Raw genomic sequence first — 27,930 nt, forward strand, 5'->3', positions numbered from 1 at the left:
CCAGGACAGAGGCAGAGGGGACAGCCGCTCTCCAACTCCTGTTGGCCTTGGGCAGAGGTTTCAAAGCAAAACCAGGTGTTTGGGTGAGGAAAGCCATGACCAAAGGGTAGAGGGTTTCTCCCTTTCCGGACCTGAGAGCCAGTTTATGCAGAAATGGAAGTCAGCACCTCGCTGCACCCACAAAATAGATCCTTGGCCCTGGGTGGGATCCCAAGCTCCACGCGACCTCAGGAGGAGTCTTGTCAGTTGGAGTCGCAGGACTGGACGCCATGGGCCGCACACGTTTAGTGGTGAAATCCTGGGCCGCAGCCACAGGGGGCAGGTTTCTCGGTGCCACCAGGAAGACCCTGCACCGAGGGAAGCCAGGCACCCAGACCTGTTCTTGACCTTGTCACGACCAGTCACCTCCACTTCACACTTGGCCCCAGGTTCCCACCTCTCCCCTTCGAGCTGACCTCTCACCTGTCCCCTGTCCCCACCTGTGTGGGTGGGGACATCCACACAGATGTGGATCCACACAGGATCCACATCTCTCCTCACCCAGCTTATTTTCCAAGGTCCTCTGACTAGAACTTCCCTCTCTCTAGACACTCTTAACCCTCTTCCCCTCTCCTATTGGCACGCTCAACTGGCTAAACTATAACCCTGCTCAATCCGGCTCTCCATCTTGTCTATACCCGCACCCACCAGGGTGAAGGACAAGAGGAAACCTGCAACTGTGCTCACTGTTCTCCCTTTGGATTCATGAACACTGGCCTGGTGGGCGTGGCCCTACGTGCCTCTACATGGCTCCTGACCTTCCACGGCCCGGGCCAGCAGTCGCCCGCACGTCCTGACTCGGTGTGGTGTGTGCTCCCAACAAGCTCCCAGGGGATGCTGGTGCAGCTGGAACCACCACACTTGGTACCCGAGGTCCTAGATGGAGACTCCCAGTGGCCCCTCCGCCCTCAGATCTCCGCGGCACCGTCCTCACTTTCTGTTGCAGCCATAACAAACTGCCACCCACTCTGCGGCGCCACATGGCACAGATGTGTTAGTTCTGCAGGTCGGGTCTCCAACGCAGGCCTCACGGGGCTGCGGGGAGGGTGCTGGGGAGACTCCGCTCCCCTGAATCCAGCTTCCAGCAGCGCCCGCGCCCGGGCCCACCGTCCCTCCTCCCCTGCAAGGCCAGCAGCATCGCCTCCTCCGCCTTCCCTCCACAGGCACCTCTCCCTCTGACCACCACTGGGAGAGCCTGCTTCTCAGGACCCAGGTGACGCTCCAGGACGGTCTCCCCATCTCGAGGACCCCGAGTGCTTGGCATCTGCGAAGTGACCCACGCATTCACAGGGGGTCAAGGTGCGGACATCCCTGGGGCTGTTCTGCCTCTTGCCCATCCTCTCTCCCCACTGAGGATGGGGCTTTGTCTGGGATCCTAGCAGTTTCCCTGCCACCCCCGCAGACCCAGTGGGCGCTGTGTGGCACTGGGCACATGCAGGGAAGGACGGATCATGTGCCACTCTAAGGCAGGCTGAGACTCTCGCTCAGCGGCCAGAGGAAAGGCTGCTCTCCACCTCCGTCCCCACGTCAGCCGCCCACCCGCGCCACCTATGAGGCCACAAACGTCCGAGGCCACGGTTCCATGGAGCATCCCAGTGACCCTCCCCAGATCCAGGCCTCGGCCAATTTTCTGGAGTCTCTTCCTATTTGCAGAGATGTCCATAGACGTGAAGATATAAACGTGCTTGTTCTACTCCCAGCCGCTGTCCAGAAGGAAGGCCCCCAGAGAGGCTGGCCAGCCCTCACAGCAGAGCAACTTTGGGGGGACTTTATTCTAGGCACCTACATTTCATTTCTAAAATCGCTCTGGGAAGGCAAGAGATTGAGGTTCATTTTTAAAATCTATTTGCTTGCCACCTAGACAGAAGCACAAAGAGGGGATCGTCACGGGAGGGAAGGGAGAGCTGTAAGCCAAAGAAAATGCTCTGACTTTATTTTTCTCCTTTGTGAAGCATCAACAGCAGGCTCTGTGTGGATTCGACCCGGGAAGTGCCACGTCCCCGTGGGTGACATATCAACACACACATACACACGGAACGGGGGACGTGCTGACCTGTACCAGGCACTTAAACACACGGGATCCAAATTAAGACTTATCAGCAAGTTCATTATCTAAAAATAAATCAGCTTTTCTTTGCTTCATCAAAAGATCAGATTATAGTGTATGCCGCCGGACTTTCAGAATACCGCGTTTTTACTCTCAGACAAGGGAGGACGGTGAGGATTATTACATAATCTGTCAGGTCCCATAGGCCGATCGCGGAGGCGGTCTCATGGCGTGTCCATTGCGACCGCGCAACAGGCTTCGGCGGCGAAGCACAAAACCATTTGGAAAAGCGGCGTGGAGGGCAGAAAACACTGCCAACATTTCAGGCAGGACGCTCCTGGCCCCCCGAGGTCAGACGGGCCTCCCCCACCTTCTGCATGACCCGGCCGGATCTCTCCCTCCTTCTGGGCATCGACAAGGCCAAGATGAGCACTCCGGGCTGTGCCCTCACAGGATGAGGCGGGTAAAGAGAACGTGGGTTCTTGTCTCCCCCAGCGTGGGCCGCCAGCCGTGGGGCCCAGGGGCAGATCGCTGCCGTGAGGAAGGGGGCCCGGGGCAGTTTAGCCAGTTTCCACAAGACTGCCTTCACTCGGGTACCAGCCTCAGGTCTGTGGCCCCCAGGCCACCAAACTGCAGACCAGTCGGCTCCAAAGCCGGGGGCCTTCACGACCACCCTTGCATTCCACAAGTTGCCGGAACAGCTCACAGAACTCAGCGAAGCACTATGCTTACGACTGAAGTTTTATTGTGACAAAAGGGTGCAAATCAGCAGCAGCCAAAGGGAGAGATGCATAGGACGAGGTGGAGGGTCCCACAGGATGCATCGCCCTCCCACCACATCCAGGAGGGTCAGCGACCAGGGGCACTCAGCCCAGCCCAGTGTCCCGTGCTTAGCAGGGCTACGTTATATAGACAGGATTGACTGCGTTGTTGCCCATGTGGTTGAACTCAATCTCCAGCCCTCTTCCCTCCCAGAGGGTGGGCTAATGTCCCGTGGTCAGCGTCTCTGGTGCAGCCGACTCCACCCTGAGTCCTCTTGTTAGCATCAACTGTCTGGGGGCCCGCCCTGAATCACAGACACACGTCTAGCCCTCGAGAAACACCAAGGGACAGAGATCACCTCCCAGGCACCAGCGACAAAGACCAGACCTCTCCTCGGGCTAAGGCCAACTTCTTCATTACACTGGGGGTATTTGTCGGGGTTCTCCAGAGAAACAGAGCCAACAGGAGATCGATTGGTTCTAAAGAATTGGCTCATGCAGTCACGGAGGCCGACAGGTCCCCAGATGTGCCGTCAGCAAGCTGGAGGAGAGGAGAGCCACGGCTGTGTCAGTCTGAAGTCTGGCAGGCTCAAGGCCAGGAGAACCCATCCTTCAGTTTGGATCAAAGGCAGGAAAAAGCCAGTGTCTCAGTTGAAAAGGCAATCAGGCACGAAGAATTCCCTCCTACTCACAGGACGATCAGCCTTATTGTTCTATTCAGGCCTTCGACTGATTGGATGAGGCCCACCGAAACTAGGTTGAGCCGTCATGTTAATCTCATCCAGAAACATCTTCCCAGACACACCCAGAATTATGCTCGCATAAATATCTGAGCCAGGTTGATACCTAAAATGAACCATCACCAGGACCAAAGACCAGTGTCTACCACTGTCCTGAGGGACAGGCTGGCCTCACCATACTGTGGGGTCAGAGAAGGAGTGAACAGTGTGTGTGATCAAGTACTAACTGTGGTCATTCGTGGTCGTGGGGACACGGGCAACGTATTTCTATCTTCTTTTCTGGATTTTTCACGTCTTCTGTAATAGAATTTTGTAAGGAGGAGGTAAGAACGTAAGAAGCCATAGAGTCCCACAAATGGAGTCTATTCTACTCAGTTCGACTAGCTGATGCTCCTTCCCAACCCAGGTGAGGGTTAAACCGGCCGCTCCACAAAGGGTAGGAGGGGGCACGGGGCAGGAGGGTGCCCCACAGAGAAGGGGCTGGGCCAACCCAGCGCCACGCAGCGAGTCTCACGGCCACCTGCTGCGCCCATGACTGCCCTGGGACTGTGAGCAAGGGGGTGGGCTGCCCTCGGGTCCCCCAGCCCCTTTCCTGCCTCCAGAGCTGCACTATCCAACACGCAGCCCCTGGCCACACTAGGCCTTGAAAACAGGGCCCGTCTGGGCTGAGACACTCTCAAAGTATAAAACACACAGAGATTCATCAAAGGACATGGGAAGCATCGTGTTCCTCGTGTTTCTATCCTGACTGTGGAAGATAGAAGGATAACATTTCAGATACATTGGGTTAAACAGAACGTACTACTTCATTTCATCTATTTTACTTTTCAGAACAATGCAAAATGGCCCATGTGGCTCAGGCCCCTTCTGTTCACGGTGTGCAGATTTGCTCCAGCCCACGGAAGCCATAACACGCTCTTCCTCGGGGCACCGATCCTTCCCTTCCGGTCCCTCCATGACTCTGAGGCTGACGGGAACCGATGAACTTCGACCCACTGGCAGCTCTGACAAGGAAGCCCCGAGAGCAGGAAACCAGGGAAGCTGCCCTGGAGACCCCCGGAGCCGGGCCCTGCCCACTTGCCCGCCGGGCTTGACCTGCTGCCCTGACCGTCAGTGTTGAGCGGTCACCCCTTTAAGCAGAGTATGTCTGTTCCACTGGATTGTTTATATGTACACACATACACACACGCGCGTACATGCATACATATATGTGCACGTGCACTATATACATGCACAAGTGTGTACTTACACGTGTGTGTACATGCATGCACGCACATCCATGTGCGTGCATACGTACAAATATGTGTGCACACGCACACACCCACAGTAAACGCACGTGTGTGCACAGGCACACGCATGCATGTACCTGTGCACATATGTGTGTGTGCATGTATATGTGCACAAGTGAACACCCATATATCTGCATGCATGCACACCGATGTATGCACACACATGCACACCCACATATGTATGTATTAAGCCTACAACGTATGGATGCCTGAGCCACAGCGGCTCTGGAGAACACAAGTTTTCAAGGTGGAAGGCAGAGATTCTCCAAGACCAAGGGGCTCCCTGGGCTGCATCCCCCCCAGTTAGTGCTTGCCCGTCACTCTGGAACCTAGGTGCGTTCCGCCCTGGAAGAGGGGCCGTGAGGAAGCTGCAGCGGGTGGCCTGGGCCTCCCAGAGGTGGATGCCGGGCCTCTCCTCGCACAGCTCACTGCTGGGCAGGTCCCCAGCGCCCTGCGAGTTGGAGCGACAAGCCCACCCCATGCAGGTGCAGCCTGTGTTCTGAGAAGTGGCGCGGTGGCTTCGCAGGGCCCCAGCAGCGGTCACAAGCGGCGCAGCTGGCCGCCAAGAGCTCCCAGTTAGCGTCCTCGCTCCCCCGGGGCTGGGTCTGCCCGAAGATGCAAAGCCCGCAGTGACTACGACAGGAAGCACTGAAAATACCTTTACTGTTTTCTCATTGTGCTCTTTGCATCACACACTTCACGGCAGCTCACGGGCTGGGCCCTTCCAGGTGGGCGTCTCTGCCGATCTTCACTTCGGCTTCGTCGTGCCCTCAGTCCTCAGTCTCTTCCTCTTCCATTATTGTCAAGGAAGCTGGATTGAAGATCAAACAAAGAGCGGGTTTTCTGCATGAATGTTCAGCAGTCCCAAGGACATGTCATCAGGTCTGCGAACACATCTACGTGGCCATGATCTAGTCAAAGACAAGTCTGGTCAACAGTCTGTCTGTCCTGGCTCCCTGTCACCAAAGGGGAAGTGTCTCCACTTCTCGTGGCCTCGCTCTGCAGAAGCCCCCGAGAAGGGCGTGCACGTCCTGCCCTGCGGGAAAGTACCGTGGCTCAGACAGCTCGGCAGGGGCAGCCGTCCAGACCCTACAAGGTGTCTGGGTAGGCCTTTTCTCTGCCCGGTTGCTCCGGTGAAACCGAGTCTTCGCGACTAATGGGGAACAAGAGGCCCAGAGAGCACGCGTCCACACAGCCTGAGGTAGAGCTGAGGGTTTAGGGTGCTTCCATCTCTAACCTGGCCAGGTGCTCACCTATGAAGAGCAACAAGCAACCGCCAAAGCCCTCCCCTCCGGAGACGGTTAATAAATACACAAAAGCAGAGGTGCCGGGTCCTGAGGGGCTGCTCCCACCCCTTGGGCCACGCGTTCCCGCACCCCCGCCAGGAAGCACCCGATTCGGTCTGCGGGTGCTGACTCGCCCAGCCCCGCGGCCGCCCGCACGCCTCCCTGCCCTGCCCGCCACGGGGCAGGCCTGTCCCGGACGGGGTTTCTGCGGGAGCCAAGCTGTGCCCTGGGCCTGGACGACCTGCCGTCTTACCGTCCTCCTCCCTGATGATCTCACTCTTGTCCAAGGGCTCCATACTCGCGGGCTGGGAGGCCGCCTGCTCGCCTGATGGGGCTGCCTCCGCTGTCTTGCTGGACTTGGGAAACAGAGGTATGCCCGTGGGCGCTTCCTTTTCTCTCCTGTTCTCTTGAACGACTCTGAGGGCAACAGAGAAATTGAAGGCGGACAACTCAATGGGTTGTCCAGTCCTTCACCAGGACGCCTCCCTAAAACAGGGGCACACGTGCTTTGCCGTAGCCATGCCCACTTTAGCTTCTGATGTGTGCACCACACACACGGTCGTGCGTGGCGTCCAGATGCCCAAGGGCGAGAACAGACAGGGACAAGGTGAGTGTGCAGGCAGGTCACTCAAGATATCACCTGGCACCGCTCAGAGCAGGGGAGGGGTTTTCTTTGCTTCTGGACAAAGTGACATGCTAGTCTCCGTGGCTCCTGTGTCGTAAGGGGGTTTGAGGTGGGGTCACTCGGCCCCGGGTGGCAATGATGAATCCAGGCTCTGACCGTGGGCAGCCGCCAGCTGCCGTGGCCTTGTGTCCTCATCACCGAAATGAGAGGGGAGATTCGTGTCTGGAGCACGTCTACACCGTGGCTCACAGCCCAGAGCGCCCTGCAGACACACCGGGCGGGGAGCCCCGCGCCCCGCTCGTGGGCGGACGGGGGCGAGCAGGACGCGGACCATGTCGGAGCTCCTTAACTGCTGGGGGCGTCATCAGGAGCTCTGGGGGAGCCGCTGGGCCCCTCTGGCTGCGACAGCCCCACCCGCTCCTCGCCACCCTGCGTCCCACACCTTCTGCAGGTGCGTTCAGTGGAGGAGCGACTGACCTGTAAATGATAGTGATGATGAAGGCCCCGGCGATGATCACGATCAAGGCAGAGAACAGCTGCACATAGACTGGAAAACAGTTTCCGTTACGGAAGTCAGGCCTCCCGCCCGAGGCAGGTGGCGCCCTGCCCCTGCTGCCCGTGGCCTCTCCTCCACCACCGCCCCCGACCGGGCCGCTGCCGAGGACTCCAAGGCCCCACAGACACGTGAGGCTCCACGTGGGCCACGCAGAGGACAGCTGAGGCCTGCCCGTGGGGACAGTGCAGGCAGAGCCCTTGTCTCTTCTCCAGAAAAGCCCCTTTGCCGCCCGTGAACGGGGGCCCCCCACCCCAACTCCCCAGAAACGGTTCCTCAACATTAGGGTGAGCTGTCCCAAGGCTGAAGAGAAGGAGAATGCCTCTTGGCTGATAGCCACATTCCACTGGCTGAGTGTCTCTGTATTAAGGAGGGCCTTCCCCTGTCCCCCTGTCTTCTCTAGACTCGACCCAACAGAAGAACCTGGGCCTCCAGGGTGACTCTTGGGCAGCAGCCCCTATTCCCGTGCTTCCAGCTGTGGGAACGTTCTGGGCCCCTTCCCCCCGCCCCCACCCGGGGAAGCCTTCCCGTGGGGGCCCTCCATTGCAGGTGCCTCTCCCGTTGGGACTGACGTTTGGGGTCCATGGCTCCTGGGCTCAGGCAGAGCGAGGGGCTGTGTCCCAGGGTCCTGGTGCCCAGGCAGCCCCCATGAGCACGCTCAGTGGAGGCCCTGCGACCAGCACCCTCTCGGTTGGGGTGAGGTCGGGACGGGACGGGACGCAGGCGGAGCTCCCGACACGGCGCCTGGCACGCAGTTCGTGCTGTGTCCCTATCGTATTATTACCATCATGCCTCGTCTCGCACTGCTTTTCACTCTTTCAAAGGGCAGAGACTGGCTTCTTTGCACACCCCTACCTCAAGCAACAGGGTTTGCTCCAGTTCTCTTACCTCCTCCTCTAAACCGTTTTCACCTGTCCTTAACCAGCAGTAACACCATTAGATGCCACGTCCCTGGAGGTTCATTCACGTGCGGAGGCTGACGTAACAAAATGCCACCAGTGGGTTGCTTCAGACGACAGGGAGATGCGGTCTCACAGCTGTGCAGGCCAAAGTCCACGGTGGCATCCCCAGAAGGCTCCGGGGGCTCCTTTCTGCCTCTCCAGCTCCTGCAGGTCCCGGCGCTCCTTGGTGTCCTCGGCTTGGAGACCCCTCACCTGGCTCTCTGTCATCACGTGGCAGCTTCCCTTGGGACACCATCTTCATGGGGCGCTCTCCCCTGTGCGTGCTCTGGGCATCTCTAGGTCTCCTCTTATAAGGGACCCATGGTAGTCCAGTGTGACCTCATCTTAACTAATCACATCTGTAAAGACCGTGTTTCTAACTAAGGTCACATTCACAGGTACCAGAGTTTGGCCTTCAAGGCATCGATGGTGGCGGGGGCGGGGTGGGGTGGGGTGGGGGGTTAAAATTCAACCCACAAGAGAAGGTAAGCAGTAGCTGCAGAGAAAGCTGCCTCACAGGCATGGAAGAGCGATTCCAGTGGGAACTGCATTCCCTGGACTAACCCAGAGCGTCTCTGAGAACAGACGGGGCCTCCAGGATCCTTAACATGGGGGCTGAAGTCAGAGAACTGAAGGGGGTTGAAGCCAAACCGCTCAGTGATAGCAGCCCAAATGCTTACTTGTCCCCTACTGATCCGAGCTCAGTAAGTGATGGTCAGCCATACATGCGATGGGCACTCCACGGTCAAGGGTCCATCAGGGAGAGGCTGGAGGGGGCGGTGGGACCTGGCCTGTGGGGTGGCCAGCACGCCACAGCAGTGAACCAAGCAGCAAGCTGCTTGTTGAAGGCTCTGTTCTAATCAGCTGCTTTCTTTCTTTCACTGATGCGTTTCCCGTGGAAATGTGTTCACCTCAGTTCATCTTTCCATCTCCAGGGCTGTAATAACCAGCCTGCAGGATGGCCTGCAGGGATGCTTGCCTCCTGGTATTCGCACCCCGGTGCAGACGCTTCTACATTGCATAGGGCTGACCTCTGAACCAAGGGCACTGGGCAGGGTGTAACTGCCGGGGCTAGGTCAGAGTCATTGTGTCTTCTACCCGACTTTCTCGGGCCACCAGCTCTGGGAAGAGGCCATCACCATGTCGTAAGGACAGGCAAGCAGGTCTCACGGCACAAAAAGGGCTTCCTGTTAACCCTTAGTACCACTCGCCAGCAAAGCAAGCCGTCTCAGAGCAGGCCCTCCAGCCCCGGTCTGGCCCTCAGATGACTGCCACCTCGTGAGTCGCCAAGCCCACACCACCCAGCCAAGCCTCTAAGCTGTCGCTTTAGGCCACTAAGTTCTGGGTAGTTCGTTAAACAGCATAAGTAACTAATACGAGGGTGTGGCAAAGGGCATGGCACAGAGAAAGTGCACTTAAATGACGCTGAATGAACTGAATGGAAATGATCAAACCAGGAGCTTTTAAGGGACAAGAAGAGAGCCCTCAAATTCTCGAATTCCAGGACATGTATGTTCCTTAGTGTGATTTTGTGTCCTGGTTCATGGAGTAAATTTAGAATTTATGTGGGTGAAGCCGTGAAAGAGACACACACGGACAACGTTGGAATATCCGATTGTCAGTATATCTTCCAAATCTTTACACGTGTAAGTATTTTCAGTCTTTGGTGTCAAGTTCTTGGAGGCAGAGGCTGAGTCTCTGTGAGCCTCTCTGCGCAGGATCTGGCCAGCACATGATTTGCTATCAACAATATATATGGTTTATCATAAACCATATATTATGATTGGTCACTGAAAAATAGCAACAACTGAAGAAAGCATTATTATCTTTAAGTAATCTCTTGGTAATTTCGCCCCCAGATACAGTTAAAAGTTTTGAAATCATCTCAGCTAGTCCCATGAAGAAACAGAAGTCAAACACTTAGAAGAAGTGACATGTTAAATAATGTGCCCTAAATCAAGACTGAAGAATGAAGGCAAGTCATTCTCTTTGAATTCCCAATTCTTTCTCAAAGATCTGATGCTAATTCCCCAAGTTCATATTCTTAATAATACAGATTATGCCATAACACAATGTGCACTTCAAACCAGCCAATTTAAGAAGTTGGTGAAAGGTTTTCATAACATGGAATTATGTGCACAAAGAACTCATAATACCCTGTCACTGAATACTACAACTTACACAGCACAAAGGTTCACTTGCCGTCTTGAATGAGAAAGATGTCAAGGAAATGAAAAATAATTTGGGGGCACAGTGAGAACCCAAATGTAGGGCTCACTGCCCAGACTCTTCCCACAGATGGCCCAACCTCTCAAGCTTGAAAGAAGTCAGAAGTTAAAATAAAGCCTAGCCCACAAAACTCATTTATTAAAACTGAATGGATGGGAAGAGGACTAACATTTGCCTCCATGCAAAAATGACGTAACTACTTGTACAACAGTGAACCCCCTGCCCGGACAAAAAACTCCTGAGGGTCTGTGTTCTTTTCTGGGTTCCTTACAGACACTAATAAGTAAGGTGCTATAAAGAATAAGGCTCATCTTTCAAATGAGTTACAGACATGAGGTAATAATATTAATGCACGTTATGTTTGGATTACATACTAACATGTGCAAAATGGCTAACTTTCTCCTAAAATTCTCATGAGAAGACATTCAGGGGAGGGACAGATGGGAAAAGCAGTGGCAGCAGCTTGAGTCTGTGTGTCCTCGCTAGCCACGATCTGCCTTCCAGGTTCCATCTCACCACCTTATGCTGTTGGGGCCGTTTCACTGGGACATGAGGAAACCGGAGTGACAGCCAAAGACTATGACCACATGTGAGACCTGACTTAGTAACTGAATGTCTTCTGCATCTTCATATGTGGAATATTGAAAGAACAAATTCAAATGCCCTTTGGATGTGAATGTTTCCTGCTTTTAGAAGCCCCAAATGGTAAACAAAAAACTAAGATACATAAGTGCTTAGGACACGGGAGCCAAGAAGCAAAGCTCCACGATGTGCTCGTCTGTTGCCCTCCAACAGTGAGATGTGTGTCAAACCACCGATGCCACAAAATGACAAAAAGGTGACAAATGCCAAAAGCAGCAAATTATGGCCAAACCACCACCCAGTGCCATGCCCTCAACTCAGGAATAGCTGTCACGTACCCCGGAGCACAAGCTGCTGGATGATAGGCCATTCCACACTGGAAGACCCGGGCTCTAGAGGATCTTTCAGGTAAGATTCTGGCTACAGGTTGTAGGTTTCACAATGAGCGAAGGAGAGGACAATAAACAAATTTAAAAACAAAGTGCTGTGTCTCATTGCAGCTTTTACTACCCAACTGTGTGCAATTAGACCTGAGGTTCATTAAAGTCTGGAATTTTCAGTGTGACATCAGAAAAAAAAAGGGTAGAAAAGAAGCCCCCTCCCCAACCCCTCCTCCATAAAACCAATGCGAACACTGGCAACATTTATCAGAATAAACTTTTTCAGAACTCTGAAAATTAACCAATCAAAAGTTTGCAGATGAACAGATAAGTGTCAGTAAGAACAGTGAAATGTGGACATTTTAACTGGCCCTATTCCTGCTTCTGCTCACCTCCAATTCCATGGTAGTCTTAACCCAACAGCCCACAAGCATGGTGACCACTAGCAGCCTGGCATCTCTGAAGGGGGCAGAGCAGGGCTGGAGCTTCTTCAAAGCCCAGCCCCAAAGAACGGTCATTATTTGATCCAGCCGGTGCTTCGCTAGAAGATCTCACTTGCAAGGTTGTCTTTATTTGACCTGACTTGGAGCTAATTTAGTGTGAACAGCTTCTTCTCAGGCATTTGTTGAAAACAATCAGAGGCAATTGTTGAAAATCATGATGGCTAAAGTGGCTGATAGCAGTTGGGGGTAGATAATAGGTCGACCAAAAAGTTTAAAAGGAAAATCTGGGGAAGTATCTGTTTGTAGGGAGGTCTGAAAAGCTGTAACATATTCCTTGGGATCCAGAGGGCAATGGGCATGCCCAAGGCTGTGCACATACTTAGGAAATAGCTGAGAAGGCCCTAAACTCTCACTTCTGGCTTACCTTGAGTCTGTGTAAGCATGAAGTAAAGAGTAAGGCACAGTTGGAAACTATCTGGCTGACTGTTGAAGGTGTACCTCAACACACACAGAAGGCCCCTACACGAAGATTGAGACTTTTTGTTTCCAAGAATCTAAGCAGATTTTCCAGTCATTAGCTGACCAGTAAGCTAACCAAGCCGAGTCTTCAATGGTCACAAACCACAAACAATACAGACTTGACAGAGTTAGTTCAGAAAGGTCATTAAACGATGCTAACAACAACTTTGGTGAGGCAGGTGAACATGATTTTCAGAGTTGCCACATATTTTTAAATGTCTAGTTTTCAATAAAAAAAATATTAGATATGTAAAGAAACAAGAAAGTACGAACACACACACACACACACACACATACAAGCCAGAAACTGTCCCTGAGGATGACCAGATGTTGGCTCACTAAAGATTTTACATTAGCTACTTTAAATACGGTCAAAAAACTAAAGGAAACCATGTTGGAAGAGGTAAAGTAGGAGAATGATATCTCACCAAATAGAGAGTACCAATTACAGACACAGAAATTATTTTTTTAAAGAACAAAACAGAAATTCTGGAGCTGAGAGTGTAACAGAAATGAAAATATCACTAGAGGAGTTCAATAGATTTGAGCAGGCAAAAGGAAGAATCTGCAAACTTGAAGATAAATCAGCTGAGACTATCTGAGCAACAGAAAATAGAATCAAGAAAAGTTAACAGAGCCTCAGAGACCTGTGAGATACCAGGGAGTGGACCAATATGCACAACGGGAGTCCCAGGAGTAGTGGAGAGAAAGGAGAAGAATAGCTGAAGAAATGACAAATCTTCCTAAATTTGATGATTAGGATAAACTTAAAGAGACCCACCCCTAGATACATAATAAACAGTCAAAAGACAGAGAATCTTGAAAACAGAAGAGAAGCAACATGATATATATAAAGAAACGTAAAGATTAACAGCAGATTCCCCATCAGAAACCTTGGAGGCCAGAAGGCAAGATGATGAAATATTCAAAGTGTTGACAGAAAAAGACTGCTAATCAGGAATTTTATACACTGCGACTCTATCCTCCAAAAATGGACAAATTAAGACATTCCCAAACAGAAACTGAGAGAATTCATCACTAGCAGACCTGCCTTACAAGAAATACTAAAAGGGAGTCCTTCAGGATGAAAGGGTAGGATACTAGACAGTAACTCAAATCCATATGAGTAATAAAGAGCATCACTAAGGTATCCAAAAGATGCCCAAAAAGAATTTGATAAAATCCAACATCCCTTCATAATAAAAACACTCAGGAAACTAGGACGAGAAGGGAACTTACTCAACCTGACCTTTGGTAAAATCCATAGCTACCATCATACTTATGGATGAAACACTGAAAATATCCCCCTAAGATCAGGAACCAGATGAGGATGTCCATTCTCACTGGTTCTATTCCTCATGTACTAGAGTTTCCAGCCAGGGCAATTAAGCAAGAAAATGAAATCAAACCAACTATATTGGAAAAAAGAAGTAAAAAAAAATCTCTATTTGCTGATGATACACTCTTGTATCTAGAAAATCCTAAGTAATCAACTATAAATGAGTAGGACTAATACACAAGTCCAAGAAGGTGGCAGGATACAAGATCACAATACAAAAATCAGTTGCATTTCTATATTCCAGCAACCTTTCAATTCTCTTGTGTCTATACTAGGATTCTATATACAATCTGAAAATCAAATTAAGGACATATATCCATTTACAGTAACATCAGAGAATAAAATACTTAGGAATAAATTTAACAAAAGAAAGGCAAGATTGGTACATGGAAAACTACAAAATATTGCAGAGAGAAATTAAAGATGACCTAAATAAATGGAAAGACATCCCTTGTTCATGGGTCGGAATACTTAACATTATTAAAATGGCAATATCCCACCCCCAAGTTATCTATAGATTCAACACAATCCCTATCAACATCTCAGAGGGCATTTTTTTCCCCAGAAATTGACAAGCTGGTCCTAAATTAATATGGAAATGCAAAGAACCCATAGTAACCAAAACAATGTTGAAAAAGAACAAAATTGGAGAAGTCATGCTTTTCAATTTCAACATTTATCTTAAAGCTATAGTAATCAAAGTAGTGTGGTACTGGCTTAGTGGAATAAAACTGAGAGCCCAGAAATAAACCCTCACATTTATGGGCAATTGATTTTAGACAAGGATGCCAAAGCAATTCAATGGAGAAAGCATAGTCTTTTCAACAAATGCTGCTAGAATACCTGGATATCTAGATGCAAAAGAATGAAACTGGATCCCTGCCTCACACCGAGGAAGAAAAAAATTGAGTCAAAATGGACCAAAGCCATAAATGTATAAGCTAAAACCATAAAACTCTTAGAAAATAACAGAGATGTAAATCTTTGTGACCTCGGATTAGACAATGGTTTCTTAGCTACGACACCAAAAGCCCAAGCAACCACAGAACAAATAGATAAACGAGGCATCATCAAAACTAAAAAATGTGGGCACCTGGGTGGCTCAGTTGGTTGGGTGACTGCCTTCGGCTCAGGTCATGATCCTGGAGTCCCGGGATCGAGTCCCGCATCGGGCTCCCTGCTCAGTGGGGGGTCTGCTTCTCCCTCTGACCCTCCCCCTGCTCATTCTCTCTCTCTCTGTCTCTCAAATAAATAAAATCTTAAAAAAATAAAGAAAAGAGGGCGCCTGGGTGGCTCAGTTGGTTAAGCGACTGCCTTCGGCTCAGGTCATGATCCTGGAGTCCCGGGATCGAGTCCCGCATCGGGCTCCCTGCTCAGTGGGGGGTCTGCTTCTCCCTCTGACCCTCCCCCTGCTCATTCTCTCTCTCTCTGTCTCTCAAATAAATAAATAAAATCTTAAAAAAATAAAGAAAAGAGGGCGCCTGGGTGGCTCAGTTGGTTAAGCGACTGCCTTCGGCTCAGGTCATGATCCTGGAGTCCCGGGATCGAGTCCCGCATCGGGCTCCCTGCTCGGCGGGGAGCCTGCTTCTCCCTCTGACCCTCCCCCTTCTCATGCTCTATCTCATTCTCTCTCTCAAATAAATAAATAAAATCTTAGAAAAAAAAAAAAACTAAAAAATGTTGTGCTTCAAAGAGACACTATCAAGAAAGTGAAAAGATGACCAACAGATTGGGAAAAGTAGTTGCAAATCACATATCTGATAAGGGTCTACTATCCAGAATAGATACAGAGCTCTTACAACACCACAATAAAAAGACAATTAATCGAGTTAAAAACTGTGCCAGAAATGTGAATAGACTTCTTCAGAGATGACATACAAATGGCCAAATGCACATGCAAAGGTACTCAACATCATTACTCATCAGAGAAATACCATCCAAACCACAGTGAGACACAACTTCATATCCATCATGGCGGCGAACATCAAAAAGACAGACAACTAGTGTTGGTGAGGATCCGGAGAAATTGGAATTTAGGTAATGTTGAGACTGTCAAACAGTGCAGCTACTGTCGAAAATAGTTTGGCAGTTCTTTAAACATTTTAAGTATATTTAATAAATGATCCAGAAATTCCACTTCTGGGTAAATACCCAAGAGAAGTGAAAACATATGTTCATGCAAAAACTTATACACACATGTTCCTAGTAGCTAACAAGTGGGGACAACCCAAATTTCCATCAGCTAACAGAGGGATAAACCAAGTGTGGTCTATCCCTACAATGGAGTATTACTCAGCCATAAACAGGAATGCAGTGCTGACCTGCTCCCACGGGCATGAGTTCTGAAAACATGTGAAAGGAGCCAGACACACAAGGCTACATACTGTATGATTCCATGAATGTGAAATGTCCAGGTCAGTGGTCACCAGGGGCTGGAGGTGGGAGGGGATGGGGATCGTCCAGTTGATGAGTACAGGGCTTCTTTGGGGCTAATACAAATGTTCTGGAAGTGATAGTGGTGATGGTTGCCCAATTTTGTGAAGACACTAAAAACCACTGAATTGTACACTTTATTTAAAGGGGTAAGTTGTACGGTATGAGAATTTTATCTCAATAAAAATAACCAAAAAAGAGGTAACTTCCAGCTGTTTCTATCTACAGGTACAGGGAAAGGTGTGGGATCCTAGGGTTGCTCTGGTCTCCCAGATGCAGAGAGAAGTAAGGAGAGTCTGGTCCCAAGCCTTCCAACTCAAGATCTGGATGAGAAATTGTCATCAGAAAATCTTCTCAGCTATTAATGGCATTTCTTGTGGCCTCTGCTTTCACCTCCTTCTGAGAAGCCAAACTTCCTCCTCTTTTGCCCTAAGTGCCAAATCTTCACCATAAAGCCAGACAGATGCACCCCCTTGGTGAGCCAGGACCCTGCGGATGCTTTGGGTTCTTCGATCTTTTTGCGCAGAACGTCACTTCCTTCTTGAACAAGGAGCTGGCTTAGGGTTTGGGGTCTGTGGGATCAGGCAGCCCCATGGGTCACTCCTTGGGAACAGTTATGAGTCATGAATGTTTCTGACTCCCTAGGCCTTCCCATGTCCAGGAATGAGAGAGCTCACTCTGCGTCTCACCTCCAAGGGCTCAGCCTGCCTGGGGCTCGGAGGAGAGAACAAGAAACCTTTCCAGTCTCCCGGCACAAGCGTGCCTTTATCCACTGGGGAGGTGAGGACAGGGGAGAGTGGCCTGGGACAGGGAGGGCCCAGGACACGTCCTCCCACAGCATGGGAGCTGCTGAGTGTCCGTGGCCCGTGCCAGCTTCTGTCTGTGGGGCACCTTCCTCCTCTCTGGCAAGACCTTGTGTAGGCCGCCCCCCCCCACACACCCCATTCCTCTCCAAACTCTCCTAGAGCCAAGCACCCTCATTTCTAAAAGGGCCGCAAACAGGGCAAGAAAACACATCAATCATCAAGTGAATTTTGTGAGGGTTTGGAAATACTAATTTAGGAAATTCTAGAGGCCGAGAGGCCCAAAGCTCTGAAGTGTGAGCAAAGCCCCAGACGGTGTAACTAGAAGACCCCTTCCCCCAGGGCATCCCGGCTTGTACCCTGCCCCGCACCTAACTCCCCCACTCAACTGTGAATCCCTCAGCCCCGGCGGAAGCAGGCCCTCCTGTGGGGGTGGTGGCCTCCCCCCGCTCCCACAGCCTCCCCGTCTCGGGACGCCCTGCTGGCCCCGCCGTCCCAGGCGCATCCCGACTCCCGGGGTCAGGGCGCACTCAGTGGGGTCTGGTTTTGTGCTGACCGTGACAGGGCTCTGGAGAAGCCCCGTGGGGTCTGACCTCGGGCACAGCCGGCGGCCAGCCCCGCCCCGAACCAGCGGCTTCTGCCCCCTCCCCGCACGCCCAGGGTCTTCCCGGACCCTTCTTGTATCAGCTCAGCTCCATCTGGGAGTGAACTTCCTTCGCCCCGCTAACTCGCCAGAGTGATGGAACCGGGGCGCAGCGGGGGCCGCGGGGGAACGAAGCCGTGGGCCCCGGTGGCTGCTCGGCCTGGGGCGGGGGGCGCGGATGCTCACCGGGGACGGCTTTCTCGTAGCACACGTCCTTATAAAAGCAGCAGCCGAGCTCCTTGCAGCGGTCCCTGGTGACGTTGTAGTCACAGACGTCGTACAGAGGAATGTCACACACTGCAAAGCAGACACACAGCGCTGCCAGGAGCCCCAGCCCGTGGCCAGGGGCGCTTCGAGGCTGGCGCGGGGGGGTGACGTGTTTAATTATGCACCATACAAATCCCTCCCCCAAGGCCTAGGATGAATCCGATTTCTGAACAAAACAATGTCGAGTTAACTGCCGGCACTGATGCGGGTCCTCTAACGACGGAGGACATGGTGCATCTCAGCGGCACTGGGACCGGCGTCCGCAAAGCAAACGGAAGACGAAGATCGGATACAACAGACATCGGGGCGCAGGCACAAGGTGTGACTAATTCACCGGGGAGCACACGGTGAGTTAAAGTTATCAACTCAGGCTGAAGATTATTCCATAATTTAAAAGGACAGAACGTAAAGTGTCAGTTTTGACCAGAAGCAAGCAAGCTGGTATCCGGGCTGTGGGCCCAGCGGCGCAGACGGCGGGGGACGCATCCCAGCGCCGAATGCTGACGCGCTTCCAGCCTCGAGGACCCGTGAGTCCCCTCAGGAGCAGGCAGCAGTGTCTGCCCAAACCCTGCTGGGGTCTCCCGGCCCGAGGGCGGGGGCTCCAGAGAAACCCACTGTCCCTCCCGCTCCTTCCCGAGGCGTGCGGCCGGAATGCCACCGCGCGCACAGCAGCCAGGCTGGGCGGGCTCAGGGGACAGAGAAGCCCGCGTCACCCTCCTGCACCACTGCCCTCTCCCGGAGCCCGGCTAGCTGGCCAGGGTGCTCACCGAGTGCTCAGTCGGTGGTCTAGCACCACTAGACTAGCTGGTCACCGAGTGCTCAGTCGCCCTGCAGGGCGTGTCATCCATTTAAAGGCATGCCAGCCGTGCCCAGCTTCGCCTCCGATGGGGTCTGGGCTGCAGGGAGCCCGCCCAGGCCCTCACGGTGGCGGCCTGGGGAGCACGGCCACCACCGCACTCGTGGGCGACTCCCACACAATTCAGAGCAGGGGCCCCACAGGATGACAGCCCGCGTGGTGGCAAACACAGGTGTGCTCAGCCCCCTCCACGTTGTCCACAAAGTTCCAGGAAACCCAAGAGCACACAGCTGACCAGGAGAGCTGGGGTCCCCATCACCCCACTGTCTTCACAGAGCCAGAGGACCTAGGCTTCTCCAAGGTGCTCCATGACAGCAGAGGATTATTTCAGCAAAGAGCACAGGCAGGAAACAAGCTGTGGAGGCATAATTTTGTTCATAATGACTCTTCTCTTCAACATCACTCCCCGCATGAGAACACGTGGGTCTGTGATTTCCCAGTCCGGCTGCTTTCATGGAACAGTCTGGAAGGGCAGCTGGTCCCCAGAGCACCTGTGCAGAAGGTCAGTCTCCCAGCACATCTGAGATCTCCGTGCCCACCCCACCCTCCCAGGGCTGTTTTATCTACCTGGACCTCCCCCGCGGTCTGGGTGTGTTTCTGGGAAGTTGCCCCCAGAAGAATCTCGTCTACTTCTCCATCCCTGGCGTGACCCCTTCAGAGCTGGGGTCTGGAAAGCGCCCAGCCGGCCGTCCGCAGGGTGGAGACAGGAGGGTTCAGACGAGGGGACAGTGCTTGTGGGAGGGGAGGACCGCAGACCGGCCCACTGTTGAGCCCCACGTTTTCCTTGCGGCCACTCCACACACACGGCACTTGTAAGGCACTTCACAGTTTACAAGGCACGGTCGCGGAACTACTCTCAACGTCACGGCCCCTCGCGAGGGAAAGGACGCTGGTTTGAGAGGCCACGTAATCCAGCCACAAGGGCCAAGAGCACAGGCCACACGCCAGGTCCCTGCGCTCAAGTCCCCTCCCCCGCTGCCGGCGCGTGACCTGGCAGAGCCCCGTCTTCTCTACAGTGGGGACGGGACGGGGACCGGACGGGACGGGGCGGGGCGGTCTCGGCGGTGGGGCTCTGGAAGGACTAAGTGCCGTAGAGCCGTGGAGAGAGCTCACCGCCTAGGGCCGGGGCTGGCCCGGGGTTAGCTCAGCTGATGAAGGACGGCCGGAGTCCCGAGCTTGGCAAGCACACCCTGGCCGTCGCTCCGCCACCAGCCCAGCGCGGGTCTTCCACCCTCGGGGCGGGCAGAGGGCCCGGCGCGCAGAACCACGCCGTAAGGTGTAACTCACCCTGGTGTGGGGTGGGGGACCCGCCGGCTCGCCCTCTGCCCTCAACAGGACGCCGTCTGAACGGCGTGCGACTGAGCCCCAGGCCGGCACCCTGCTTGCCTAGGTGGACCTGAGCCCCTAGAGGCTGGGTGCACCCCTCCGTCTCCCCACACCCACCTGGCGAGCACCTGCCAGGCATGGCGAGCTGGGGTATGGTGGGCAGAGATGAAGATGGCCAATCCCGCCCCCCGCCCCGGCCAGGCCCTCTTTCGGAGGCTGCCTGTCATCTCGACAGCCTCCCTCGTTCCTTCACCCGTATGTTCGGTCCCAGGCTGGTGCCCCGAGGCTGTGCAAGCCTTCAGGTGCACACCTGAGCCACGCCATCCCTGCCAGCGGCGGCAGGAGGACAGCCCAGACGTGGGGGAGCTAAAGCCGCACCCCTGAGGACAGAACACCGGGCAGGCAGCGCTTCTGCGGGGGAGGGCGGGGGGGTCCCCGCACAGAGTCGGCACCTGCCCCCGGGGCTTGACGGCGCCCTTGGAAGTCGTCCAGTGAGGACAGGGAAGACGACCTCCCGCCCCAAGCAGGTTAGCACAGGTGGGACCCCGGCTTTCCTCGGTACACCTGAGTGACCAACCTGCCCTAACCCACACCTGGAGAGGGGGTGGGCACCGCTCTCCATCGCCACTGCCCCGGGGCCACCAGTCCCAGAGCCCTGAAGTAGAGAGGCGAGAGAGGCTGTCCACTCCCGGGCCCTAAGAACACACTGTCCCCCATGTGGGTGCTTCCGCCAGGAGACTCGAGGGGCAACTTCAGGCCAGCCCGCTTCTCTGCCCTGGGTCTTGTGGATCAGAAACCACAGCCCCTCCAGCGGGCCCCCCGCGGCCCGGCTCAGAGCCAGACCCACTGACCTCCATGTCCCGGCTGCCCTGTGTGATGGAGCCCCAGAGACTGGCCCCAGGAAGGGCGTCCCAGCGAGTGAGCCCCAGCCCAGTCCTCGGTGGATTCGTGCCGAGCGACAGGGAAACTGTCTCACCGAAGCCTGGCCAGCCCAGAACCCTCCCCCGCCAGTCCAGGCTCCAAGCCAAAGAAAGAAAAAAAGGAAGAAACCAAATTTCTTTTCCTTCCATTTTCTTATCTTTTATCACACAGTGCAAGCAGACAAGCTCCCCCGAGAAGAAAAGTTGAGTCACACGGCAGCGTGCCCGGGGGGCACGGCCCCTCCCTCCTCGCCCGCGCAGGGCACCCTGTGTGGCTCTCCGTGGCCCCACGTGGATGCATGCACACTCAGACCGGCAGCCTCGCGGGCCCCACTGCCCTGGTTTCCCCCGGGGCCCAGTACGAGTGTCTGACCGCAGACCCCGGGCACCCAGGATGGGGGAGGTAGGCTTTCCTGCTGAGAAACGTGTTCTCTTCAAGAGAAAGTCGCTCTTGCAACAGACGTTTTGAGATGGAAGCGTCCATGTGGCTCGTCACACGGAAACGTCTTTGACCCTGGGGCCCCGTGAGCCAGCTGAACGTGTTTGTGACACTGAACACCTCCGGCTCAGACGTCTCTACGGACACTTGCAAGAAAACGAAGGCTGCACAGCATTTTCCTGCATCCCATTGCCCCCCGCCCCTGGCTCAGCCTGGTGAGTAACGGCCACCACCGTGGAGTGAAACAGGCCGCGGCGGGCCTTCCCCGTTACCTGCAAATTTCTTCAGGAGGTGCGAGGGGGACTTTTTGAACTCTGGTGCGTATCTCATTGTAGCAGTCGAAGGGCAGACAAGGGGGTCAAGGGAACCTGGGGGATAGAACGGGTTAGCACAGGTGGGACCTCATGGGCAGGGGGGGCAGGAACAGGGGGCCAGGCAGCGCGGGCCTGGATCTCACCTGGCGACCATGTCCCCAACCAAGCCCCCTCAGCCGCGCAGCCCTCTCACACTCCAAGCGGACAACTTTGGATCAAACAAGAAACCAGCACCTCCTCCCTCCACTGCTCCCACCAGTGGAGTCTGGAGCCGATAGCAGGCCCGCCTTGTCCACTGTGACGTCACACAAGCCCCATGACATCACACGGGGGGCAGGGTGGTGACGCCGGCAGCTGGAGCATGGACGGGATGCTCACAGGGCCGAGGGCGAGTGGAAGGGGGGCCGTGAACCCCCCGCCCAAGACCCTTTTCTGCAGGACGTCCAGGCCTGGCTTCGCGTCCTGCCCTCACTCCTGGGTCGTCCTTCTTGGGGTGTCCACGTTTGCTGGGATGCAACAGTGAGCAAAACAGACAAACCCCCCACCCTCAGGGACGTGTAGCCCCACAGAAGGAGACAGACCATGTCAGGTCAGGCACGTGCTGCAGGGGAGAAGCAGAGCACGGAGTCAGGACTGATTCTCTGCTTACGTGGGGTAAGTCGGCGGCCTCAGGCTTAGGCAGCATCTGAGCAGTGTGGGAAGGAAGTGAGGGAAGGCATGCAAGCCTGAAGCAGCAGCGAGTGCAAAGGCCCTGGGGTCAGCCAGGCTTGGCCAATCGGGGAAACCAAGAGGCTGCACACTTGGGAGACCTGAGGATTGAGGGGACTGGCCTAGCCAGGGCTGAGGTCCCAAGGGCGTGACAAGCAGCCGGTGGGTTGGAAAGCCATCTGTGTGCCTTGGGGAAGTAGCCTGCTGGGGCCACAGAACCTGCATGAGGCAGGCCTGGGGGGTGGGAGCTCCGGAAGAGTGGGAGAGGAAGGAGGCCCGTACCCAGCCCAGAGAAGGGTATGGGAGCAGCGAGGAGGCCCAGGTGCCAGGTGACTGTCCCTCTCCCTCGCCTGGGCCGCTGGGGGCAAGGGACCTATAGGGGAGGGCTGAGTGCTGGCAGGCTGCAGGTGGGAAGGAGGCCACAGGACATGGCAGGAGGGCTGTGGAGGCCATGAACGGCCAGCCCGTGGGGTTCAGGAGCCGCATTGCTGCCAGAGGCTGAGCCAGTGGAGCGGGAGTCAGGGTAGCCTTGTGCTGGGACCTGTCATTGCGACCCCAAGAGCGGGGCCCCAGGGAGACGTGGGGGAAGGCGAACCGTGACAACCAGGCCAGAGAGGAGCAGAGGGTGCAGGCGAGAGGGGAGAGGGCCGCAAGGGCAGCCAGGGCGGCCCACGTGGGGTGGGCGGGAGACGGGCCCCCAGCGAGAGCAGCCTGGAAAGCTTGGGGTGCGGTGGTGAGCCCGCAGGTCCGGCAGTGCCCGTCCCTCCCACGGCTCACGCCACAAGGAAGCGGGCTTCGGTCCCCCTCGTCACCAGCCGTAGCTCCCGGCCTCGGCGCCACGGTTTCCTTGTCTGTAGCACGAGGGTGACGACAGCTCCGTGGAAGCGCCCACGCCCCGAGAGCTTCTGACAGCCCCACACGCTAGCCTGGCGCCCACTGCATGCAGTTCACGGGCCAAACGCTTCACCCACGGCAAGTGCACCGGTCAGTGGGTTCGGGGCACTTGCAGAGTCTGCAGCATCACAACCCGTTGCAGGATGTCTCCATCGGCCCAGGAAGAAACCCCGCGCCCGCGAGCAGGGCCTCGCCCCTGCCCCGTCACGCACGGCGCACCTCCGGTCAGCGAGGCCCGCAGCGCTCGGCACGCATCGCTGGAGGCACGGGTGTGCGGTCTCCGGTGTCCGGCTTCGTCCACGGGGCAGGGGTGTCGGCGCCCGGCTCCTCTGGGGGCCGGACACTTGCCTTGCTTCCCCTCCGTGGCTGGGACCATGCTGCTGCCACCAACGGAGCAGCCGGCGTGGCCGGAGTTAGTCTGTGAGCCCCAAGCCCCCGTGAGGACTAGCGGCCGCTCAGAACACGTTTCATTTTCGTCGGCAGACGTTCGCTCCTGTCAACTGTGAGGCCTTCCCGGGGGGAGCAGGTGTTGTCACGGGTTTTCTGAAAGAGTTAAAGTACCACCAGGAGCCATGACCACCGCCGAGAACTCCAACTCCTAACCGTTCACTAGCACCGTGAAGGGATTTCGCCGACCTGGGGGGCGTAGGGCCCGGGATCGGGGAACCCGCAAGCTCACAGCCCGTCCGCGGAGGCCTGGCTGGGTGGGCCCGGGGCGCGCCGGGGATGTCCCCAAGGACGGGGGGAGCGGGGGAGGAAGCCCAGCGGGGAGGAAATGGACAAGTCTCCCGAGAGGTCTATCTGCTCAGGGAAAGAAACGGGTTGTGGCCGAAGGGGAAGCCGCAGAATCGCAACTTTGTGAAACCACGTGTGAAAGCTGAAGTACGTGATCTGCTGTGTTCCGAGAGGAAACCAGGGCTTCCCTGGTAACTGAGGGACCAGAAGTGAGGGGCCCCTAGCCTCTCCTCCCGACCGCTCCCCGGCACGGTGACGGGCGCCGCGATGCCAGGGGCCACGGGGCCGGGAACGGGAACCAGCCCTGGGGGACCACGACCATGTATTCTCCTTGCAGGGGCTCCACGTTCCCCGTACAAAAAGGCCTCAGGGGCACGGCAAACAGCGTCTCACGACGAACGGCACGGAGCCGCGGGGACAGCCAGGCCAGCTACAAGTCCTCCCGTGGCTACGGGACACGAAAGAGACGCAGTCACCCACGGAACCGCGTGTGAGCCCGCCAGCCTGCGGGACCCCCCTCACCCCTGGACGCTGGGCCCTCGGAGCACCGGCGGGTCCGCATCACAGCTGTTGTGTCTAGCCGGCGCCGGGCCGGGCACCCGCCAGTAGCACCCAGCCACCAGAGAGGAAGGCCGCCTGCCCAACCCGGCCCGGCCGAGCACCCTGTGCCCGGAGGACCTGCAGGGGAGAGGCAGGGCCAGAGAGGAGGTCCTGGGGGGTCGCTGAGACCAGTTTCACTTGCTCTATGGAGGGAGTATCGGGCTGGTGGGCGTACGCTGCCTTAGCCTCCTTTCTGAGCAGTGTGTTCCCCAGGGACTCCACGGCACGGAGGCCAACGCACCAGCAGCGAAGGAAAGGCTGTGGACGGCAGTCAGACCTCAACTCCCTTCAGAAGCGCAAGATCAAGGATGTCGTTTCTGAAACGCCTTCTAGGCATCTGGCAAATTTTATCAAAATTAAAAGACACAATGTTTCCGGAACTTAATGCTATCACTGTAATACTCACCTGCTTGCACACAGGACATTCACCGCCCCTCCCCAATACCTAAGAGGTCACTGGAATGAACCGGCACATTCCATCAGCGGGGTATTCGTGCGGCTGCCAGACGAGGGGGCAGCCTACACGCCCCTGCACGGGAACGTACTGAAGTACGGTAAGACTGTATTCTGACCCGGGCGCCTGGGTGGCTCAGTCGGTTAAGCGCCTGCCCTCGGCTCAGGTCATGATCCTGGAGTCCCGGGATCGAGTCCCACATCGGGCTCCCTGCTCGGCGGGGAGTCTGCTTCTCCCTCTGACCCTCCCCCCTCTCATGTGCTTGCTCTCTCTCATTCTCTCTCTCTCAAATAAATAAATAAAATCTTAAAAAAAAAAAATAAGTTACGGCCATCTTTACAATGAATACCACACATCCACTTACCAAGAATCGGTCTCTAGGAACCAACATGAAATGACTGATACCCAGGACATCGCATTAAATGAAAAGGAGGTCACACTGCCAAACAGCAAGCATACATAATGCAAAGCCCTGACACTTGTTTTCTGTTTTGTAATACTAGTACCTGATGTAAGCTTTGACTGCAAAAGCATCCACTTCGAACACGGCTATCTCAAACGCTTCACCAGCCCAGGACTAGGGAGAAAGCCAGGCCACCCCCACCCCCTTGAGGCTAGTTTGTTTTAAAGATCTTGGTTGATTTCAGGGCACCTGGGTGGCTCAGTTGGTTAAGCGACTGCCTTCGGCTCAGGTCATGATCCCAGGGTCCTGGGATTGAGTCCCACATCGGGCTCCCCCTGCTCTGCGGGGAGCCTGCTTCTCCCTCTGACCCTCCCCCCTCTCATGTGCTGTCTCTCTCACTCTCTCTCTCAAATAAATAAATAAAATCTTTAAAAAAAAAAAAAAAAAAGACTGTATTCTGACCCTTTCAAGTTCCGTTCTTCCTATCCAGGTCTTCGATCCACCGCAGGCTTGTTATGATGTGGTACGGCGGCCCATTATTCCCACAGGGATTTAAGAGAAGGGCCAGTGACGGAAGAACACGGTCAATGTGCGCTTGTTTGTGGGGAATAAAATCACACAGACACGTGTTTGCATCTGCTTGCAAGAACTGAGGGGGAACACGAGCCCCATCACCCCGGTCGTTACTCTCGTGGAAGCAGGAGAGGCTACTGGGAGAGGGGGTGCGTGCTCCTCACCTGACCCCTGTGCATCTTCCCTACGAGCACGTATTACCGTGGAGACTAGCATGAAAAACACAAATGCCGAAACTGCCCCCGTAAGTCAGACAACTGGAAGAGGCCCGACAGAGCGCCCATTCCATTCACAGCGCAGATCAACACGAGGGACTTCCCGAAGGACTTCTTCCAGCCGCAAGTCACGGAAACCCTCCCAGCTCCGGTCACCAGCTGCACTGGGGTTCCTGGCGGCCAGGCGGCCAGCACGGCTGCACGCAGAGCCGGGCCCAAGGGCACTCTGGGCAGCGGCTGTGTCACCCAGTCCTTGCGCCCCTTCCAGGGACAGCCTGCCACCCCGTGTCCAGGGCGCATGGCCGGGCTCCCGGGTGCGTGGCTGCGGGGGTGGCCCGCCCTCTGGAGGGTCGGGGACAGTACGGGGCTGTGGCCAATGTGAGCCGGGTACGAGCAACACTGGTCTCTCCGCAGGATCCGTGGGCCATCGCTGGTCTCCCTAAAATCGCGGAGAAAGAGGACAAGAGCGCGGTTACCAAGTCACCCGACGAGGTTTTCTTCGACCCCAGTGTCTGCGAGGCGCACCGCTCGGCTCCTCGGCTGAAGGGCCGGAGCTCTGCACGGGCAGGAGCACACGGGTTGCAGCCGCCCAGCGGGACGGGGCGGCCGCCGGGACGGGGTGCCCGCAGCGAAGGGCACATGAGCACTGTCGTCACACCTGTCCTAGGAGGCCCCCAGAAACCCTGGAGGACGCTTCCCTCACCGCACCCGCGAGACGGGCTACCGAGCGTCCTCCAGGATGGAAGTCCTTATTCTACAGCCGGCCGAGGGGCTGTGCCCACAGCCCGGCTACTCCTTCCCTCTCCTTCCCCCTCCCCTTCCCTACAACCCTCCTTTTTCTAATCCGACGTCTCTTCAGCTATTCCCAAGCCCTAGATTTTAAAGGCAAATGTGATTTTCCCAACATCAAACATCTACACCGGACCTTTTCAAGATTTAAGAAGAAAGCGTAGAGGTAACATGTACCAAACCCCAGCAGGTCACAGAAGATACAGCAACATTGTAATGTAAGGAAAGTCCGTTTAATGACAATGACGGAGCAGGAGCAGTCAAGGCCAGGACAGCCTGTGGCTTTCATGTGACGGGCCCCACGACTGTCAACAGGGATGCCGTGCGTGCAGCCTACGGACCAGCGCGGGGGCAGCGGGAAGGGACAGAAACCCTGAGGCGCCCCCCGTCCCAGGGCCTGGCACGCATGCGACACACACAGCGGGAGCCCCAAGGACAGTCTCCGCCACCAAATCTCAACATCGTGCAGAAACGCAAGTGCGTTATCTCCTCGCCCTCGGGGTAAACGGGGCCCCTTCCACCCACCGCCGCCAGCCCCCAGCCAGGGAAGTTCAGGGAAGTTCAGGGAAACGGAAGCGGTCCGCAGGTTTGTAGACAGAACAGCTCTCAGACTCTGCGCCCTAAGCAGCTTAGTGAAACAGTGGATCTGCCAGGCGTCCCAACAGTCCCAACGGTGCCATCAGAGTGGGGACGGGGAGAAACGTGCGTTCCCACTCAATGCTGCAGTCAAGTTAAGGCAGGTTTAGGAGACCCGTCCTGGGAGGCAGCCGGCAACATCCCCCGTC

General features: G+C 55.4%; 1 protein-coding gene across 1 annotated transcript in view; it reads right to left on the minus strand.

Moving 5' to 3' along the window:
• The window catches only part of TEX29 (testis expressed 29), a 38,579-nt gene extending 12,653 nt beyond the window's left edge, over positions 1–25,926 (minus strand). Inside the window, exons 1-5 of the mRNA XM_064585895.1 lie at positions 21,733–25,926; positions 17,839–17,949; positions 7,265–7,334; positions 6,416–6,579; positions 5,535–5,687 (exon numbers count right to left, since the gene is read on the minus strand). Coding sequence (XP_064441965.1) covers positions 5,647–5,687; positions 6,416–6,579; positions 7,265–7,334; positions 17,839–17,949; positions 21,733–21,790 — 444 coding nt within the window. The 5' untranslated portion in view covers positions 21,791–25,926 and the 3' untranslated portion in view covers positions 5,535–5,646. The remainder of the gene's footprint in view (positions 1–5,534; positions 5,688–6,415; positions 6,580–7,264; positions 7,335–17,838; positions 17,950–21,732) is intronic.
• Between the last annotated feature and the right edge of the window lie 2,004 nt (positions 25,927–27,930).

Source organism: Mirounga angustirostris, unplaced genomic scaffold (assembly GCF_029215605.1).
Source record: "Mirounga angustirostris isolate CCGP_5_RB_7025 unplaced genomic scaffold, mMirAng1.0.hap1 SCAF_3, whole genome shotgun sequence".
NCBI classification, from domain to species: Eukaryota; Metazoa; Chordata; class Mammalia; order Carnivora; family Phocidae; genus Mirounga; species Mirounga angustirostris.